Source organism: Ochotona curzoniae, unplaced genomic scaffold (assembly GCF_017591425.1).
Source record: "Ochotona curzoniae isolate NIBS_2020 unplaced genomic scaffold, NIBS_Ocur_1.0 scaffold_3835, whole genome shotgun sequence".
NCBI classification, from domain to species: Eukaryota; Metazoa; Chordata; class Mammalia; order Lagomorpha; family Ochotonidae; genus Ochotona; species Ochotona curzoniae.
Genome location: NW_024467114.1, coordinates 15,353,743 through 15,372,191, shown reverse-complemented (window position 1 = coordinate 15,372,191; position 18,449 = coordinate 15,353,743). Strand labels below are relative to the sequence as shown.

Sequence of the window (18,449 nt, the reverse complement as noted above, 5' to 3'; positions counted from 1 at the left end):
TACAGCACGCCCTCCCCTAGCTGCCGCTGCTTACTCGGTACATCAGAGCACCTGTGTCAGTGGTTCCATCAGCATGTTTCTCTCCCTGTGTAGAACTTTGATTATAGCACAGTCTGTTTCTGCTCATGGCTATTTGAGGAAAGCTGCTATAAATATTGCACAGGGATTTTTTTACGCACATGTTTTTATTTGTAATTAGGAGTACCTAGAAATTTTAGGACTTAGAGTAAATGTAAATTTAGCTTTTTAAGAAAGCTTTATTGTGTTTCCACCAGCACAGATGGTGGACCTTTGGGGCTGTCTTCATTTCAGCTGTACTCCCTTGGGTGTGGTGCTATTCCAAGGTGGTTTAATTTGTATTCTCCTGGTGACAAATAAGCAGCACTTTTTGCATTTATCAGATGCTGAATATCCTTTTTTTTTTTTTTTTTTGGTGTGTGACAAATCCTCCCCCCCAACACACTCTGTGGCTTATTTTCTCAACAGTGTGTTTTTGATAAGGTTTAATCCTGACTCGTCTGTTTTGTTTTCAATGTTGCGATCAGTAGGGCTGAACCAGTGGACAGAACATCTCTCTCATTGTTGGTCTGCTCTGTAAAATGACTTTCAAATACATAATCTAAATTTCTAAATTTGGTAAAAATTGACAAGCCAACTCAAAGTACTTGCCCCCAAAAAAGCCCTCTGGGATTCTGAGTAACATTCTTTGAGTCTATAGATCAATTTAACTTTTTAAAAATATTTTTCAGTGCAGAGATACTGCACATGTGTTCATGTTTTCCACAGAGACCCTGGTTTTTTGATGTCCTTGTTTTGGCAGTTCTTCATTTTTCAGATTTCTTGCTAATTTGCTTTTCATATGCCACACCTCCCCAGGCTCATTTTTAGCTCATGCAAAGAGGTCTGTTTAACTTTCAGAGAGCCAGAAAGGAGGAGGTGGGAGGGCAACAGCAGCCCTGGCCCTGCTGGTTGTACAGTGTCTAAATCTTAGAGGTAGAGGGGGTGGGAAAGATGGCACATGTGATTCAAAGCTGGCATTGCAGTTCTTAGGCACAGAGACCTGTGCTATCATGTAAGGTGGAAGTTTTGGTAAACAAGTGATACAGAACTACTTTCTTGCTATAAAGGTAAGTCAATATCAAGATTTTCCTAGTATGAAATGTAGAAAGCTTACGTTCCTTGGCTCTCCCCCACCTGTTGCATGGATCGTACAATATCCTTCCTACACACTGAGCCCGCACTGCCAGCATTCATACACTGTGCTTTTACCATCAATTTAGGAAAATCAAGAAACAGCAATTACTGCATTTATCCAACTATTCATCCTTTACACTCCTGATGTGCCAAGTGTTTTTAAACAAATCTTTTCTGTTTTAGTAACTGCTCACTTCACCAGATAAAAGAATTTGGAGTTGACAATTCTGTTACTTCCTTCTGATTTCTGAAGTAACAGAATTTCCTAAGAAAACTACCATATAAATTGTAGGTAAGCTGCTGCTTTCCTATCAAGGAATTTCTTTGGGTTAGGCTATTTAAGAGCTATGCTTGCCTTCTTAAATAATGATTTCTGTAATTTTGTGGAAAATGGGACCTATGAAAAACCTATGTACAGGTTCCCATTTCTTTATCCCAAAGTAACTATTAGGCTTTTTATGGATTGATCACCTGGCAACAGAATGAGAAAGTAATTTTCACTTCCAAATTATTTTAAGTGAGGAAAAGAAAACTGAGTTTAATATTTATTTTTATTGGAGAAAAATATCTTCCTTTACTTATTACAGAAATTTCACTTTGTAACTATGTCCTGGGGGTGCAGGCATTGGCAGATGAGTGAAGAATGGAAAGTACTTTCTCCTACAGGCTCAGTTTCACTAAACTGCAGCCAGTCTGTCCTTTACGGGCATGTTTCCACTTTCCTTGTTCCATCCCTGGATCACGAAATGCTGCAGTTTTTCTGACACATTCCTGACAGCACCTTACGAGACATGCCTGAACACTGGCAGCAAGTTACTCAGGCGGCAAGAATCTTCTTGTGGGTGGGGATTGAAGGTCTGCCTATCAGCCTCCACCTGCCTGGCCCTCGGAGTCATCAAGGCCACTCTGTAAATAGCCCCTTTTCCCTAAGCATCCCAACCAGCAGTATAAACATTGCCTCACCTGCAAGGCAGGTGACTGGTAAATATTTATTCATATTTTTCCTATGAACAAACTGAAAATCATAAGCAGTGCAATGACTACAGCCCACAGAATATTTCCCTTACCTTTCCAGAGGGCAGAGCTGCTTTGTGTAACTACGTAACCTTCATCAGCTTCATCTTCCTGTACTGCACCTGTACTAGGGGTAATGATCCCCTGGTGAATACTTACACTAAAAATTATGATCTGAGAATTACACAGGTGTTGGCAGCCTCTGAAACCAGCATCGACAGCAGAATCAATTTTTGATGTGGCTACAAACTTGTTTAAAATGTTCTAGCATTCACTTTATGCTACCCTTCCAGGACATTGTTTTACCTGTTTCTGAGGCATGCCTCCTGCCTCCCCCGCCAAAAGGTATTCTTTATCGTGTCTGCTTAGCAAGACCTCAGTCTTGAAGGCCAATATGGACAAATGCTCTCCTGGATTTCTCTTAACTCCTCAGCCCTTGGCCAGTCACCCAGCATTGTAGCTGGTGAGCACGCTGCAGGTAAAGAGCTTACAGCGTTTTTCTACAGGGAACTCATGCTGCCATTTGTTGGCTGTGACTTCCTCTGCCATAAGTCTGTAATTCTTAAGAATTCTACTCAATTCTTCTCTGCGATCTGTGGACTGTGCTATCTTGTTACTGGCTATGCTGGGTTCACCTGTCCAAACAGGGCCCATAGCAGAAAGTTACCTTTTCTTTTGCCGACAGCATGAAGTCGTCATCAAAGTAGGGCATGGAAATTAACAGCTGAGTCACAGGAAGTAGTGGGCTGGAAGTACACAACACTGCTCTCCTTAAAGAACAGGAAAGAATGCCTACTGCATCCAGGAATATGGTGAGTTTGGGACTTAAAAAATGTCCCAAGAATGGTAGCTTTCTACAAATGAAGTTTCACACAACAGGTTCTTTTTCTGCCCACTGGCTCAGAAAAACTTTTGTTATATCTAACTCTACACAAATAAAGCTATCATTTGTTTTTACTTCAGAACACATAAACCACTTAGGCCCCTGTCCTATACTTGAGCCACAGCAAAGAATAAAGGAAGTGAAAAGTTGCCAGGTCTGCATAATAAGTTGACACACGTAATAGCATAACCGGCAAAGCAGCTCCAAAGGAAAAAGACACTCTGAATTGTACAGACTGAAGGCTTCATGCTCCATCAGCATTTTAGTTATTGAATCCTCTCCAGTGAATATTAATACAAGGGCAAAAGCTTACAAATGTCCTTGTAGACAATTACAACTGCATGAAAGCCTGGTGCTACTACGAGGGTTAGCTTTGTTTTTGAAAGGAAGGATAATAAACTTTTTGTAAGCTCTGGGTCTTAGAAGAAGGGCTCTTCAAAATGCAGTGTCTTTTTAAAAACAGTAAGCTTAGAATATGACTTTGTTGTACAGGTAGTTGAATTGATTGGGGAGTAAAGGATCAGGACCTGGTAGCTGTAGATTACATAGGTACACATAAAGCTCATGTTAGACAATTAAAGCTTTAAGCTTTCAAAATGATGGAATGAAAGTAATTATTGTGCAGATCTGACAGGTAGTAACTGAAATAGACATGAAAATAGCAAACAGTCTTTCCAAGTGATGGAAGTTACTTAACAGGAATTGAAGGTTGAGTGAACAAACAGTAAGTAGTACCTGGTTTGTGTTGGCACAATGATGTCAGCAGTTGAGAAAGCTCTTCAGTTCTAGTAAGCCTCAATCTTTATTGATCAGGAGGAAAAGAACCAGCAGAAACTGAAAACAGTCTTTCGTTATCTTGTGCTTTGCTTTTTTTATACAGAGCATTTTTAAATAAATGATAAAAACACAGTAGCATTCATTGAGGTCAGGGTATCATTTTCTCAATGAATGATACCCAAATTACCATATGCCAGCACACATTCATTGTACTGGTGGCTGCAGGATGTGGCTTGCAGTGGAAGGAGGGGATGCTGAGTCGTCCTCATCACCTTTACTCCTTTTCGAATTCACTGCCACTCTCCTTGCCGAGCTTGAACACAGGAATCTGCTGCCCATCACTGAGCTCTAGGAAGACCTCCTGAAGGTGCCACCTGAGAGAACAGAAGTACAGTGTCTCCCATCAAAGAGGCCAAGGACAGCACCGAGGGGGGCTGGCACATGCATGCCAGTGCAGGTCCAGGCTCCCCCTCGGGAAAGCAGCAGCAAAGGATGGGACAAGCGTTTGTGTCCGGCCTCCCACACAGGAGTCCCGGGTTCTTGGCTTCAGTCTGATCAACTACTGGCCACATGGGGAAGATTTCTTTCCAACTGACTTCCAAATAAATCATTCTTTAAAAAAATGTCTAGGAATATGTCTTATCTAACTTTCCATCACAAGTCCTAACTACTCACCCAACATCACTGTCAAGGCAGGCGTAAGGATAACAGACTAGCAGGTAAATGAAGGGGCGTTAGGAAGGAAAAGCAGCAGCTTATTTCCTGCAAGTTCTTCAGTTAATCCCCAGGCTCAGGGGTCAGTGTGCCTCAGGGATGCCTGCTGTTTTTGTCCTTGGGGATTAAAATACATCCTGGCTAAACAGCAAACATCTCTGGAAGAGGCTTCCCGTGGGTGGATGTGAGCGGTTGTAGCTATTGGCAGCCAGACTAGCCGAGGCAGTTAATGGGGGGGAGAGCTTACACAGAGCATATGACAAATCTCTGGAACAGGAGTTCCTAATGATGGGAGCCACAGACTTAGAGGCTGTAACATAGCATCAAATGACTGTAGACCCAAACCTCCGTATCAAGATTTTCAAATTCAGTAGATGAGATTAATTAGACAGCCGCAGCCTGGCTTGGTGCCCCCAGACCATGAGGCATTTGGCTCAAGGCTTTGAGAACCAATGCTGTGATCATTTAGTCACAAGTGAAAATAGAAATCAGATGTGTTTCCATCAGGAGCTATTTCCCACACATCTCTTCCCTCAGTACATTGGAAAGGGGCCCTCTCTGCATGAGTGGACAGAGATGAATCCCACACGTCACTGCCTTTAGTACCTCTGAGAGGGGCCCTCTCCGCATAAGCAGATGTAAAGATGACCCCCACATGTCTTCACTGCCCTCAGTACCTCCGAAAGGGGCCTTCTCTGGATGAGTAGACGTACAGATGACCCCCAGACTTGGATCCAGACACAGGAATCTTCAACTGTGGGTGAGAAATGGCAGTAAAGAACGAGGACGAAGCAACGTTTCCCACGGCTGAACCTGTAAAATCTCAGGGATTATTCACAGAATTGAGTTGTTTTTCAAACAGCCCAAACAGAGAATTCACCTGCTTTTCCGAAGTCCTGCCCCGTTTGCATGCTTTAGTGAATTCATTTGGCCAGGGGACTTTGTATGACAGACTTGATGCTCTGGGTACTTAGAATGGCCACTCATGTTACATTCTGGGGTTGTTTCAAGTTTACAAATGGAGGTTAACAGGCTCAACCCAATCACCTTACCATTTTACAGAAGGGATTTGAGCATTCCCAGATTTGCGGATCAAAATGGAAGGGTTTCCTGAGTTAATCCGCTGTGGATACTGGGAGCCAACTGTACTTTGGATCAGAATACCTGAGCATGAATTAATTAGTGACAGTTCCATAAAATGCATAATAAAGACAGCAGCAAGAAAAGCAGGTAAGATCATGCAACTCTTACTTTGAAAATGCTTCCAGTGCTGCTGCCACAGAATCCAGGGCACACAGCTTACAGGATGGCAGCTCTGCCAGGCCCAGCTGAGCCTGCCCATCACACCTGCACCTGCCAACCTGTGTCCTAACTGTAAGATCACATGCTGCTCAGCCTGTGTACCTGTCTCACTTTCCACAGCCTTCACAGAACCTTCGAGGCCTCTAGTGGACTTCAGGGCCACCTGGGACTATGTGATGGCAACAGCTTTTGCTTTGTCATCTCTTATACCAGAATTTTAAACTGTAAACACACCCCGCCCCCAGTCTTTTCCATCTCTGCATTCCCCACGTAGTTTAGAATCATTCCTGCAACCAAGGCATGTACTCAAAATGTTTGCTAAACAGGGTAACAAGTGAATCTTATATTTTGAGTCTTGCCAAGCCGAACTGCACAAAAAGCTGCAGTTCAAAAAATAGGCTGGCATTTCAGGGAAGCACTGTAAACAAAATTTCAAGGCTGAAGATTAAACAGCTGGTGACATCAGACCTTATGCTAGCTATACACAGATGTACTTCCAAGTTCAAAGCCAACATGGCACAAACCACCAAGAATTGTTAGCTAACTACAACTTAAGGTTAAAAACTAAAAACACTTGCCACCGTCCCTCTCACACTAATTCCCCAAATAGGGACATCAACACACAAATAAGGGGCTGGCACAGTGGCTAGCAAGTTACTGTTTTACCTGCAGCACTGACATCCCACAGGGGCACTAATTTGTGTCTCAACTACTCCACTTCCGACCCAGTTCCCTGTGTACGGCCTACCAAGAAGTGGAGGATCGCCCAGGTCCATAGGCCCCTGCACCCTTGTGGCAAGCCTGGAAGAAGCTTCTAGCTCCCTGCTTCAGGCCAGCTCGGCTCTAGCCATGGTGCCCATCTGGGGAGTGAACCAGTGGATAGAAGATTTCTGTTATTTTCTCTCTATATATAAAATCTGCCCTTCAAATACATAAATGTTTTAAGATGACTCTATAGGCATATAAAATATTTTTATAAATACAGAAAAACCATAAGAAGATACTTTTTTAGAGATGCTAAAGCTAGTGGCACTCTTAGTGGATTCTTAACTCCAGCTTCCTTCCAGGTGGCAGCTCCAGTCTGCTTTCATAAGGGAGAACACTTTACCTTGGCATCGGCAATGTCCACGAAGTTGTGCCTGTCGGTGAGCTCAAGATGGTGGACATTGAGAGGACTGCCCAGAGCTTCCAGGGCCTCAGGGTGACTTCGCAGCTGCTCCACAGCCAGCTGATAATAGGAAGTTCTGGAAAAAGCTTCTAAGTGGGAAAAATAGTATTTCTTTTATTTTTGTTGAAACTTATCAGGTAGAATCTTCACAGAAATTGAAATTAAACAATTGGTACACTGGATGGAAACAGAACTGTGACATTTGTGGATGGAAGAAACAAAGAGGGACTGACCACACAACTAAAATTTCCGTCCTTGAAGCCCAAAGTACCAGATACCTGATGTGTAACCACCTCTCCTGCCACTAAGATGAGGCACAGAGAGATCACAAAATCATTAACAAAACCCTTCGACAAACAAGTGGGACATGAAAATGCTTATTTGTCACATGTAGAAATTGAAGCTAACATCTTAAGCAGAATTGCTTTCAGTCTCAGGAACCTCAGCCCCAAGGTCACTGGGAACTGGAAAGTACTTCTCAGGAGGTCCTAGGCAAGGAGTAAAGGGAGACTTCCCAAGCAGGGTGTTTGGTCTGGCAGTCTCCTTCTTGTAGGAAGGCTGGAGGTCCAGGGTAGTGCTCTCCCTCCCGAGCTCTGCTTCCCTGGAGTGGGGCTGCAGCACAAGCTCAGCTACGGCGTAAAGGAAGTGGGCAGAAACTGGGCCTACTCAGCTCATCTTTACTGAGTGGTATCTATGGCCAGGCATGGTTCTCAATACTTACCACAATTTCCAACATGACAACAGGTCATACATTGTCAGATTCATTTAATTCTCAAAACAGCTTTACCCCAGGGCGCTCACATGCCCCCTCATCACAGACAAGGAAAAGGTGACAGAGGAAGGTGAAAGACTTCCTCACGAGACCACAAGGCTAATCAAGAGCAGCAGCTTGGCTGCAAGGCCCTGGCCTTGCCCCATCAGCAGGGTTCTGTTAACCAACTCTAGCCAACCAGCAACAAGAGGCTGACAGAACAGAAGGCAGAGCCCTGGTTCAAAACAGCACCCATGCCTATCCTGTTCTACCCCAGTCCCTTTGGCTGAGGACAGAGGAGGCCGAGTCATTCTCGTGTCAACTTTCCCAGGGAACACTCATCTAAGACTATCTCCAGACTCAGGGAACTCCCAGCCAACTCAGCAGGAAGGTGAGCAGCCAGTGGGGAGGGCACTGCTCTGTTGGCTATCTGCTGGCAACCTTCTCTCTCATCCCAGGAAGAAGGAAGCAGCAGGCATGCTGCAGAGTCAGTGGGAGGAACCAAGTCAGGCGGACTGACAAAGGCTGGCAGTCATTTACCTCTGTTGCTCTGCTGCCTATAGCATTGAAAGGCTCTTCAGACAGTAAACACAGCCTGTCCTGACCAATTCGAACCTGACAGCAGTGTGCTGAAGGCCACATCTGTCAGGATTCTGCCATTCTGACCTTGGCTTTCATTGTCTACTCTTGCCTGAGCTCTTATTCAAGGTTCCCTCCCCTGGCACATGAGCAGGTGAGAAAGGCAGGGCAGAGCGGCTGCCAACACTCAAGCGACAGTAAGCCTTCATCACCTGTGAAGCAGCTGGTAGCCCCCCTGTCTGCACCCCTTTACAGGATCAGAGAAATCCCAATGGAGCTCCTGTGGGTGCACTCGCGTACAAGCCCATCTTGCTTGGCAAGCCTCACCAAATGACTGCTCCTCATCCTTCTGCTTGTACTGGTGGCTCCTGCAAAGCTGGGATTGCAGGATAAGGAGGAAGCTAGAGTCAAAGGAATGGTGGACTGGCTTCTCATGGCCCTTTCCTGTCTCTAATCGTCTGAGAGCATCTCAAGCATATCCTTAGCTGGAAGGAAGAGTGGGACACTCACTCTGTATACCGTAATACACGAGGGGAACGACTCCAGCAATCATCGCGCCAGAAAGGAGCAGCATTTTTCCCAGAGGCTCTGACATCCCGCTTCCTGGAGACTTAAAAAACGAGACACAAATTTATTGTCAAATTCAGTTTCACACCCAGGGCCTGTGCCTGGACTGGGGTGTCACTGGGAAAGGATTGCTGAGGAGCAAGCCGGCAAGGAGCCAAACCTGCCCTCCCGCTTTGGCTCCCTCTCCAGTGGCCAGGGCTGCTTCTGGAGCCAAAGGGAGTGCCCTCCCGAGGGTGCCCTCCCAAGGGTGGCCTGCATCCAGGATACAGGCTGGAGGGGGAGGGGGCTTCTGCCACCCCCAACCAAGCAAGTACAGAGCAAGCATTCACTCCCACCAATCTGAAAGACAGAACCTGGCCTGTATGCCAAAAAACCCCAGCACAGCCAGGAAGTACAACCACTTTGACTCAGGCCAACTGGTAAACAGGAAGCGTCTCCTTTTGTGGCAATAGCTGGTCTTACAAGCCTGTGAATGGGCCAGAGCTGTCACTGGCTGCTTTCTTTCATAACTTAAAAAGCACCCCACTCCACCCCACAGATGAAGAAACTTTGGTTATGACTTTCAGGCTGAATAAAGAGATGGCATGGTGCCAGCTCGGCAAATACAGCACACACCACATTCACCCTGGGTCTTCATGACACCAAATCTCCTCCTGCAGGGTGGCCACTTAACTACTGCTCACACCGGCCTGGGCTTCTGTTGGGAAGGCATTAAGTTATCCAGCCATAAAACAGGGTAAGACTCTGGCCAAGGGGCAGGACAGAACAAAATAGGGGTCTCAATCAAATGTCCAGAGAACCAAATAGGTCACATAACCAAGAACAGGCTGAGCAAAGTGAAGAACACACAGCCTGGCTGCGGAGGCAGCTTCGACTGGCTCCAGCTGAGTGCAGCCATGAGTGTTAAGTCTCAATGTACTTTCAGTTTTTCAAGAAGTGCCATCAATCAATTTTTTTGTGGAAAATCATAAAAGACCTAACCCAAAACATATGTGGGCTACATTCTTTCTGTGGGGTTTCAGTGTGCTGTGACCATGAGGATGTCTTTGGGTGAGACTTGGTGAACTGCTCTTTGTGGATATTTCTTCCCAAAAGGAAGAGGATGGCTCCAGAATAATTTATTTCAATTGTACTTCTTTAGGAAACAAGGCCTTTGGGGCCATCGTGGTGTCACCTGTAAAGCCATGGCCTGTGATGCCAATATCCTATACAGGCACCAGCTCTAGTCCTAGCTGTTCCACTTGGGATTCAGCTCTCTGCTAATGTGCCTGGGAAGGCACCAGAGGAAGGTCCAAATGCTTGAGCCCCTGTACCCACATGGGGAGACCTGGAAGAAGCTCTCGGCTCCTGGCTTTGGCCTGGCTGGGCCTCAGCCATCCCAGCCATTTGGAGAGTGAATTAGTGAATGGAAGATCTTTCTTTCCTTCTATCACTCTGCCTTTTCTGTGTCCTTCAAATTTGGAAAAAAAAAAAAAAAAAAGAAATAAAGTAACCTCAGGGCACTAAAGAGGCAGCGGTGTCTCAGCACAGAGCTGAGCTGAGCAGGGTAGATCTCCTGCCGGGTCAGACGGAGGCCACCAAGAAAGCACACACCTGCCACCTCTGTTTCTGCCTTCTGGAAGGAAAACCAGAGGACAGAAGCCCCACTGGAGACAGCTCATCATGTGGATACATTTTCTGAAAAATAACAAATATACTTCTGCATAAAAATTAACTAGTTCTATGTAGAAATATTTAGGCTGATGGAGAGCTTTGGTGAATTAACAATTAGGAGAGTGAAGTTTTATAACATCTTTGTATTTTGTAGTTATACACTGTTCTGTACAACTATGAAAAGGCTGCTGGAATCTGAAAAAAACAAAACAAAAAAAATGCAACGGAAGTGAGAGTTTCCCACTTGACTGCAGCTTTCCCATAGGCACAAATACTTGTCAGCATTGAGTGTAAAGTCAATTACAGTAATGTGATCTGGGAAAAGCTATGTAGTTTTCCTAATAAAAATGATCAGAGCATCTCCAAGGAATGTATTAGTCAGGTCTGGCTTAATCTGCAGACAGCATAAACTCACCAGGGCGGGGCAAGCTGAGTGAGGCAGAGCTTCCCACAATGCTACAGCCACTCAGGCAGCATGGGACACAGGGGAAAACTAAGTCCCGAAATGATACAGAGCAGCCATTCCCTGGCTCCTCTGAAGAGCAGGCGAAGCCACAGCCATTCAGGCAGTGACAGTCAGCGACTGCGCCATCTGAGAATGGCCCGGCAGGTTCTAAAGACGACCTGGGCCCCAAAACACTCTATTACCTGTTGCCACTGTCTAGCACAACTGTCTTGAGAATCATCAAAGGAGAACGACCTGCAATGAAGAAGAAAATATTTTACATTAAAATAATTTTTTCAAACATATTTCTCCCTGTTTTTTAATTTCATGCAACCAAGATTTATCACCAAACCAAGCTTTCAGAAAATATGAGTAAGAAGTTAAATTTAATTCTCCAGCAAGTGCTGTCTGTAACAGGGCCTACTTTTCCCTTCTTTTCTGCCAAATTTGGAAGAAAAAGCAAAGCTTGCTGGTTTCCTGTCTGTGCACTGTGCACTTCTTGTTGCAGCAACAGAAGATGGGTGTAGCCCGGGGAGGGGCCAATCAGCACGAGGCTATGCCCACAGAAACAAGATGCTAAGGATAGAAGTTGTAGCTCATAGTTTACAAGTAGGCTTTCAGCAATATGGTAAACTTAAACAATACTGATAACAGCTACCAGTCCCTTGCCTTCAGAGACTAGTACTAGTCTAAGCATTTTATATAGGACAATTCACCTAATTCTCATAACAGCCTCCACGTTAACTATTATTATCCTCTGCATGTTTTCTGAGAGCTAGCCTGCCCAATCTCACATTAGTAAGTGGGAACAGGAAACAGGGGCCAAACACCAGGGGACTGGCTGCAGCCTCAATGTGCTCAACCACCACGGTCCATTGACTAGAGATTGTCCTAATATAGAAATGTGGAAAAAAAAATCTCAGCATATATTGCATATATTGTTAATATATTTGACAGGCATGCCTTTCTTGCCATTTTCTCCAGACAAGTATACCTTCATTCTTTTGTTTAGCAAATGGTGACAGAGACCCTAAAGTGGTCAGAAAGAGAAAATGAAAATACCAAGTCCAGACTGTTCTCCTTGGTCCTCAGGGGAAACACAGAAAAGTAAATGCTAACAGCAACACAGACAGGAGCCCAAGCACAGCTGCACAGCCACGCACCACAGAACCCTAGCTGGGTTTCATGCACCTGGCAGAAGCCACAGATTCCCACTTGTATCAGTCTGTTTGCCAACACTGCAAGTACTGTGAAGCATCTTCAGCAAGGGGTGAACTTTCCTTATTTGCAAGGGTGCAGCAGTCGGGTTAGTGCTGCTAGACAGGTGCACTGAGAGCTGAAGCGACGCCCATGAAGGAAGTGGTCGGCCCAAAGGAGGCGATCAGAGAAGGTTTCACAGAGGAAGTTCACCCTGAGCAGAGAAAGGTGAACAAGTAGAAAGGCTTCCTGTCTGTGCAAATGGCAAAGCAGGGAGAAATGAGAGCTGCAGATGTATGAGAAGTCACAGGGTCTGGAAACGAGGACCAGGATGCGGTTACTGCCAAGGCCCTCCACCTCGACCTGCTAGGGCTCGACTCTGTAGGTGGCAGGCTACAGAAGCACCTGTGGGAAAAGAGAGGCCCACAGCCTGGGGGAGAGGAGGCAATGACCTTGTGGGGACAGAAAGGCCTGTGGCCTGGGGGAGGGGAGGCTTCTGAGGCAGACAGCAAAACCAAAAGCAAAGCAGTAAGAGGGGACCAAAAAGATCTTGAAAAATACCCGAGGATTTCACTGACCAATTTGTGCACTAGCTCATTCCAAAAAGAACGACTGGGTTAACAAAGACATACACTTGAGAACAAAATAAAGAGGAAGTAACACAGTTTTAAGAAAAGGCAGAGCTAGACTATCATTATAAAAATACCACACGATTGTGTCTCCAACCTTTTCTTAGGACAACCACACGTGGCACTGCTCAGCAGACAGGGAGGCCAGAGAAGCTGTGAGCCCCTGAGTGTCTGCCCTCTGGTGCTCACCAACCCACAGGCGAGGAGGGGCCCTCAGCACAGCTCCCAACCGTGCGCACTGCCTCAGGAGCCCAGGAACGTGCAGAAGTGTCTCCCAACAGCCTGCAAAGTAAAAGAAAAAGTCCTCAACTTTCACATACTATTGTTTCTTAAAATAACATCCAATAATAAAAGTCACAGAGTCCTTGGGGGAGTGCGGGGAAAACACTAGAATTTTACAAGGGGCCCTGAGTGAGGACTCAGTGCAGCACTCCAATCACCATCTGGAAGGCACGCAGTGAGGGTCACCCTGGCCTCCTCCCTGTGTCCCCAGGGTGGGGGGTGAAGGTGGGGTGAGGGCGACAGGTAAGCTCAGGGGGCACGCCTTGGTAACTCGCTTCAGTTTACTCAAGCCATTCACTGTCAGTATGCTGAGAAGGAAAGCAAAGGAACTACAATAAGAGGATTTCAAGGAAACTTGAAAAATAAAATTAACATGGCAGAAAAATGGAATTTATTATGAGCAAGTCACATTTGCATTTTCCTACACTGTAGAGCAAAAGAGCACACGTATAAAAAGCTCAGAGTAAGAAAATAAATGCAGATTTAGGAACTAAAATCCACCCAAGGAGATCTTGGTAACTTCTGTTGACGTAACTATGGCAAATGGAAGAGGATATAAATATACCCACAGAAAACTTGATGAGCTGAAAAGACGACAAAAATGCAGGCATCTCCAATTCCACTCACAGGATTTATTTCCTGGCAAGAAAAATCTCAATTTTACCATCTCCCCCAAAATATATACAGACATGCAAAGGATTTCACCTTGCAATAACCTCAACATTAGCTCCCAAAGATAACAGAATAACAGTGAAAGAGCCCAGCAGTGGCATAGAAGCTAAAGTCCTCGCCTTGCACACCCCAGGATCCCATATGGGGGCAGGTTCTAGTCCCGGCTGCTTCACTTCCCTTTCAGCTCCCTGCTTGTGGCCTGGGAAAGCAGTCCAGGATGGCCCAGAGCCTTGGGACCCTGCACCCAAACAGGAGATTGAAAGGAGCTCCTGGCTCCTGGCTTTGGATCGGCTCAGCACTGGCCATTATAGCCACTTGAGGAGTGAAGCAGCGGATAGATCTGTCTGTCTCTCTTTCTCTTTGTAAATCTGCCTTCCCAAATGAATAAATCTTTTATTTAAAAAAAAACTTTCATCCCCAACCAAACTGGGTCAAGGAAAGCATACATTTGAAGAAGCTCAAGTGTTCCATGATCTGCATATGGTTCCTGGAAATATGAGTTAAAGCTGTAATTGATTTAATCATTAATCCAAATTCCCTAGAAACAGACAGAATAGTATGCCCTGAAACCAGGCAGAATGGATCTAAATAATTATTGGGTGAATATTAAGAAAGTAAAATGAAAACAACTGCTTAAGAAAATGTTACACATACTAGTTTTAGTATGGACAAAAATTCCAGATATTAACTAAACATAAAATGTGAGTAAAAGGGGGAATTAAAATAAGGGTGAAGGTATTATTCACCAAAATTGAGGTAAATGGTCTTTTTTAAATCTTAATTTTGATAAATTCATAAAATGGGAGCAAAAAGAATATTCATTAAAGGAAAGAGAAGCAAACAAACCTAAGCTACAAGCACAAGATCATGCTGACTACAGTAATAAATACAAAGGATTTACATTCTTATGTTAGGTATGCTCCAAAGATGACCTGGCTGAACCATAACCACACCTCCTGATAATAATACACACTCCTCATGGACCTGGGCTGGTCCTGGGACTGGCTTCAACCAAGAGAATGAGGCAGAACCGACACTGTGACAGCTCCACACCTCAGCTTTAAAGAGGCCTGGCAGCTTCCATTTTACTATTCTTGGGAAGCCAAGCTAGCATCCAGTATCATCCAGCTGAAAAGCCCACACAGAGATAAGAGGACACTGAATGAAGGGAAGGAGAAGAGAGGAGAGAATGAATAGGTGGCAACATTGATCCTAACTGTTCTCACCAAAGAACTAGCCATGTGAATGAGCCATCATGGACACTGTAGTTTAGGTAAGGTACCAGATGACTACAGTACTATCTGAATATCAAATTCACAGGTGGGATGGGATAGAGACAGAACAGGGGGAGGGGATGAAGAGCAGGTGGTAGTGGAAGGAGGACGAGGGAGAGAAAGGGGAGATGAGGGTGAGAAACAAGAGGAGGACAAAGAAAGGGGGGTGGGGAGAGGAAAGGAGAAAGAAAAAAATTCCAGCTGAGCCAAGTGTGAAAAGAGAGTTGGAAAGCAGGCATGCCCTTCTTCCTCACTCAGGTCTTTGCACAGGATGCTAGGGAGTTTGGGTTTTATTCCAAATCCGTTTTTCTCTTGAAGGTGGGACAGACAATGGGGGACAAGGATTTCTCTAGAATGAGCAAGAATGGAAGCAGATAATCCAGTTAAAGGCCACCAGAGTAGTCCTAGGGCTTTTCATGGTGTACAGCAACAACAGTGGGATTTGAAAGCAGTAGACAGACCTGGGATTTAAAGAAGCAAGAGGTCTAGTGATGAACTGGATCCAGGGAGGGTGTAGGACAAGGTTTGCAGCAGAGTGGCTTCAAAGAATTCATCAAACCTTAAACCTTCTAATAAAATTCTTGAGCATAACTATCAAGACTTATAATTTAGTAATGACATGAGTGGTGGTGAGAAGCTTTAAATAGCAGACTGTAACATCCGGTAAACCTGATTAGTCACGATGTCTCATCTGCTTGGACAAAAGACATTTTAATTTTAAGGCCATTCTTTTTAGGGCTTTTATACTGTAGCAAGAAGATTCAGTACTTACTGGCATCAAAAACCTCATACAATTGATTCACAGTCTTTTTACAAATGAATAGGCAGCAAATCCTAGGAAACATGTGTAGAAGGTTATTTTTAAAAATTAAACAATTTAGGACCAATGATTAAAAATGGAATCTGGGAGTTCTGTGGTTGACTCTGCCCTCCGCAAGACCCACCCTCCCTTTTCACTGCCTCCTTGTTTCGTCTCTGGACCGCCCTCAGTCTCTCCCTGCAAGCTCCCCTCCTCTGTCTGTTCTGGTATTCTCTGTGTCACATGCAGAACTGAGTACTTTCAAACTCGTGTGTTGCTGTCCTAACCTTCCTCATTGACGTAGCAGTAAAGTTGAAAAGAGGTGTTCAAGGTCCAACAGGTCCAACAGGTCTATATCCTTCTATGAGGAAATCTGTCCTCTAACATGTGCTGAGGAAAAATCACGTAAAGACAAACGCAAAGGATGGCCTGTGCAGGCCAAGGACCAAGGCTGTAGGAGCGAGCAACCCTGGCGACACCTTGATCGTGGCTTCCACCTTCCAGAATGGGAAGAAATAAAATCCTGTTGTTTCAAGCACCAAGGCTACAGAACCTTGTATGACGGGCCCAGCGAACCGACACTCTGTGTATTTCCCTTCTATTCCTCACCCCGAGATTTTTTTCAGCAGCCTGAATTTGGAACTACCAAATGACTGCCAGAGCTCTATTTCCAGACCAGGCTTCCCTTGCGTTGCATTCCTGCCAACTATAGGTCCTTAGGTGAACAGTTGGGTCCACCCTAGATCATCACCTTTCTTCTTCCTGTAACCCCTACTATGATAAACAGAAGTAGCCAGTTACCCAGGTCAAAAAATGTGCTTGGGGGGCCCGGCGCAGTGGCGCAGTGGTTAAGGTCCTCACCTTGCACGCCCGGGATCCCATATGGGCGCCGGTTCTAATCCCAGCAGCCCGGCTTCCCTTCCAGCTCCCTGCTTGTGGCCTGGGAAAGCAGTCGAGGACGGCCCAAAGCTTTGGGACCCTGCACCCAAGTGGGAGACCCGCGTGGAAGAGGCTCCTGGCTTCAGATCGGCATAGCATCGGCCGTTGCGCTCACTTGGGGAATGAATCAGACGGAAGATCTTCCTCTCTGTCTCTCCTCTCTGTATATCCGCCTTTCCAATTAAAAAAATAATAAAAATAAATCTTTAAAAAAAAAACATGTGCTTGGGAGTCATTCTCGTTTAAAAAAAAAAAACAATGTGTACCATATGTTTACTAAACATCTAACATTTTGTATACACTTTTTCATCAAATATTCCTAGTAGTCTCAAAGAGCAAGAATTATTATCCCTACTTTATAGCTGAAGAGGCTGAAATTTGGGTTAAATTACCCAGAGCCACTCCTTTAAGAAGTGGCAGTCAGGATTGTTCCCAGACGTCCAATCCACGCAAACCCCTTCAACCCAAGTCAATCTGTTTCCTAACGATCCTGTGACTTCGGCATCCACATCTTTCTATCAGATGCCCCCTTTTGCCTTCTCTCTTTTCACTGGATGATTATCAAGACCACTCAAAGGTTTTGCTCTGCCTTTTGGCCTCATTTCTCTCCAGCCTCAAACTGAAAAATGCTGTTCTTCAGTGGCTCCTGTCATCTTCAGCATAAACTCTAAGTTCCTTTTCATTACCCAGTCTCCCCACCACTTCCCTAACTCCCAGCAGCATGTCCCATCCACATCAAGCCGATGTCAGCTGCTTCGTTCAGAACACAGCAGCATCCTGGGGACTGTAGGTCTTAGTATCTGCAGTCCAGCCACACAGTTGCCTCCCCTTGTAGGCAGCCTGGCCGCTCCAACCCTCCTTGACCTCTCAGCTCATATGTTCATTTTAGTACTGAAAAATGTCCTTGATTTGCTAAGTTAAACTTAATTTGTATCTTTACCTTTGAAACAGTTTATAGTTATGGTTGCTAAATCACAGTTACCAAAAGGCATTAAGGTTTTTAATTTTTAAGATTTTGTTTTTATTGGAAAGTCAGATTTGGAGGAGAAACAGAGATAACGATTTTCCATCCACTGGTTCACTCCCCAAGTGGTCACAATGGCCAGATCTGAGCTGATCTGAAGCCAGGAGCTAGGAGCTTGCTCCAGGTCTCCCATGTGGGTGCAGGATCCAAAGGCTTTGGGGAATCCTCTACTGATTTCCCAGGCCACAAGCAGGGAGCAGGATGGGAAGTAGAACAGCCAGGATTTGAACTGGCGCCCATATGGGATCTCAGGGAGTGCAAGGCAAGGATTTCAGCCAGGCTACTGCACCAGGGCTGACATTAAGCTTCTTAAAGGTTAGGGTTGGATTTTGCATTTTAGAATGACTAATATCTAGCACATAGAATAGCTGTTGAATAAATGCTTGTGGCATCTCCACTTAACAGGATGCCACTAAATTGCTTAGTCATAAACAAGGTAAGAGTTAGCTTCCAGTAAGAAACAGACCTTTCCAGAAAAGACACAAAATCCCCACCTATAATCCAAGTTCATAAAATGCTGTGTCAGACACCATCAAGAACGAAGCTGTGGGGCCCGGTGCGTGGCCTAGTGGCTAAAGTCCTCGCC

The 18,449-nt window shown here is 45.1% G+C and overlaps 1 protein-coding gene across 9 annotated transcripts in view; it reads right to left on the bottom strand.

The window, feature by feature from the left end:
• Nucleotides 1-2,205: 2,205 nt before the first annotated feature.
• LOC121145628 (cytochrome c oxidase assembly factor 1 homolog) overlaps nt 2,206-18,449 on the bottom strand; it is a 53,162-nt gene continuing 36,918 nt past the window's right edge. For 2 of the 9 annotated variants that reach the window (XM_040964568.1, XM_040964566.1), the window contains exons 2-7: nt 12,971-13,155; nt 11,251-11,302; nt 8,893-8,992; nt 6,993-7,141; nt 5,260-5,336; nt 2,206-4,242 (exon numbers count right to left, since the gene is read on the bottom strand). In XM_040964568.1, coding sequence (XP_040820502.1) covers nt 4,143-4,242; nt 5,260-5,336; nt 6,993-7,141; nt 8,893-8,977 — 411 coding nt within the window. In that variant the 5' untranslated portion in view covers nt 8,978-8,992; nt 11,251-11,302; nt 12,971-13,155 and the 3' untranslated portion in view covers nt 2,206-4,142. The other 7 variants (XM_040964573.1, XM_040964572.1, XM_040964571.1 and 4 more) reach the window with 6 other exon arrangements.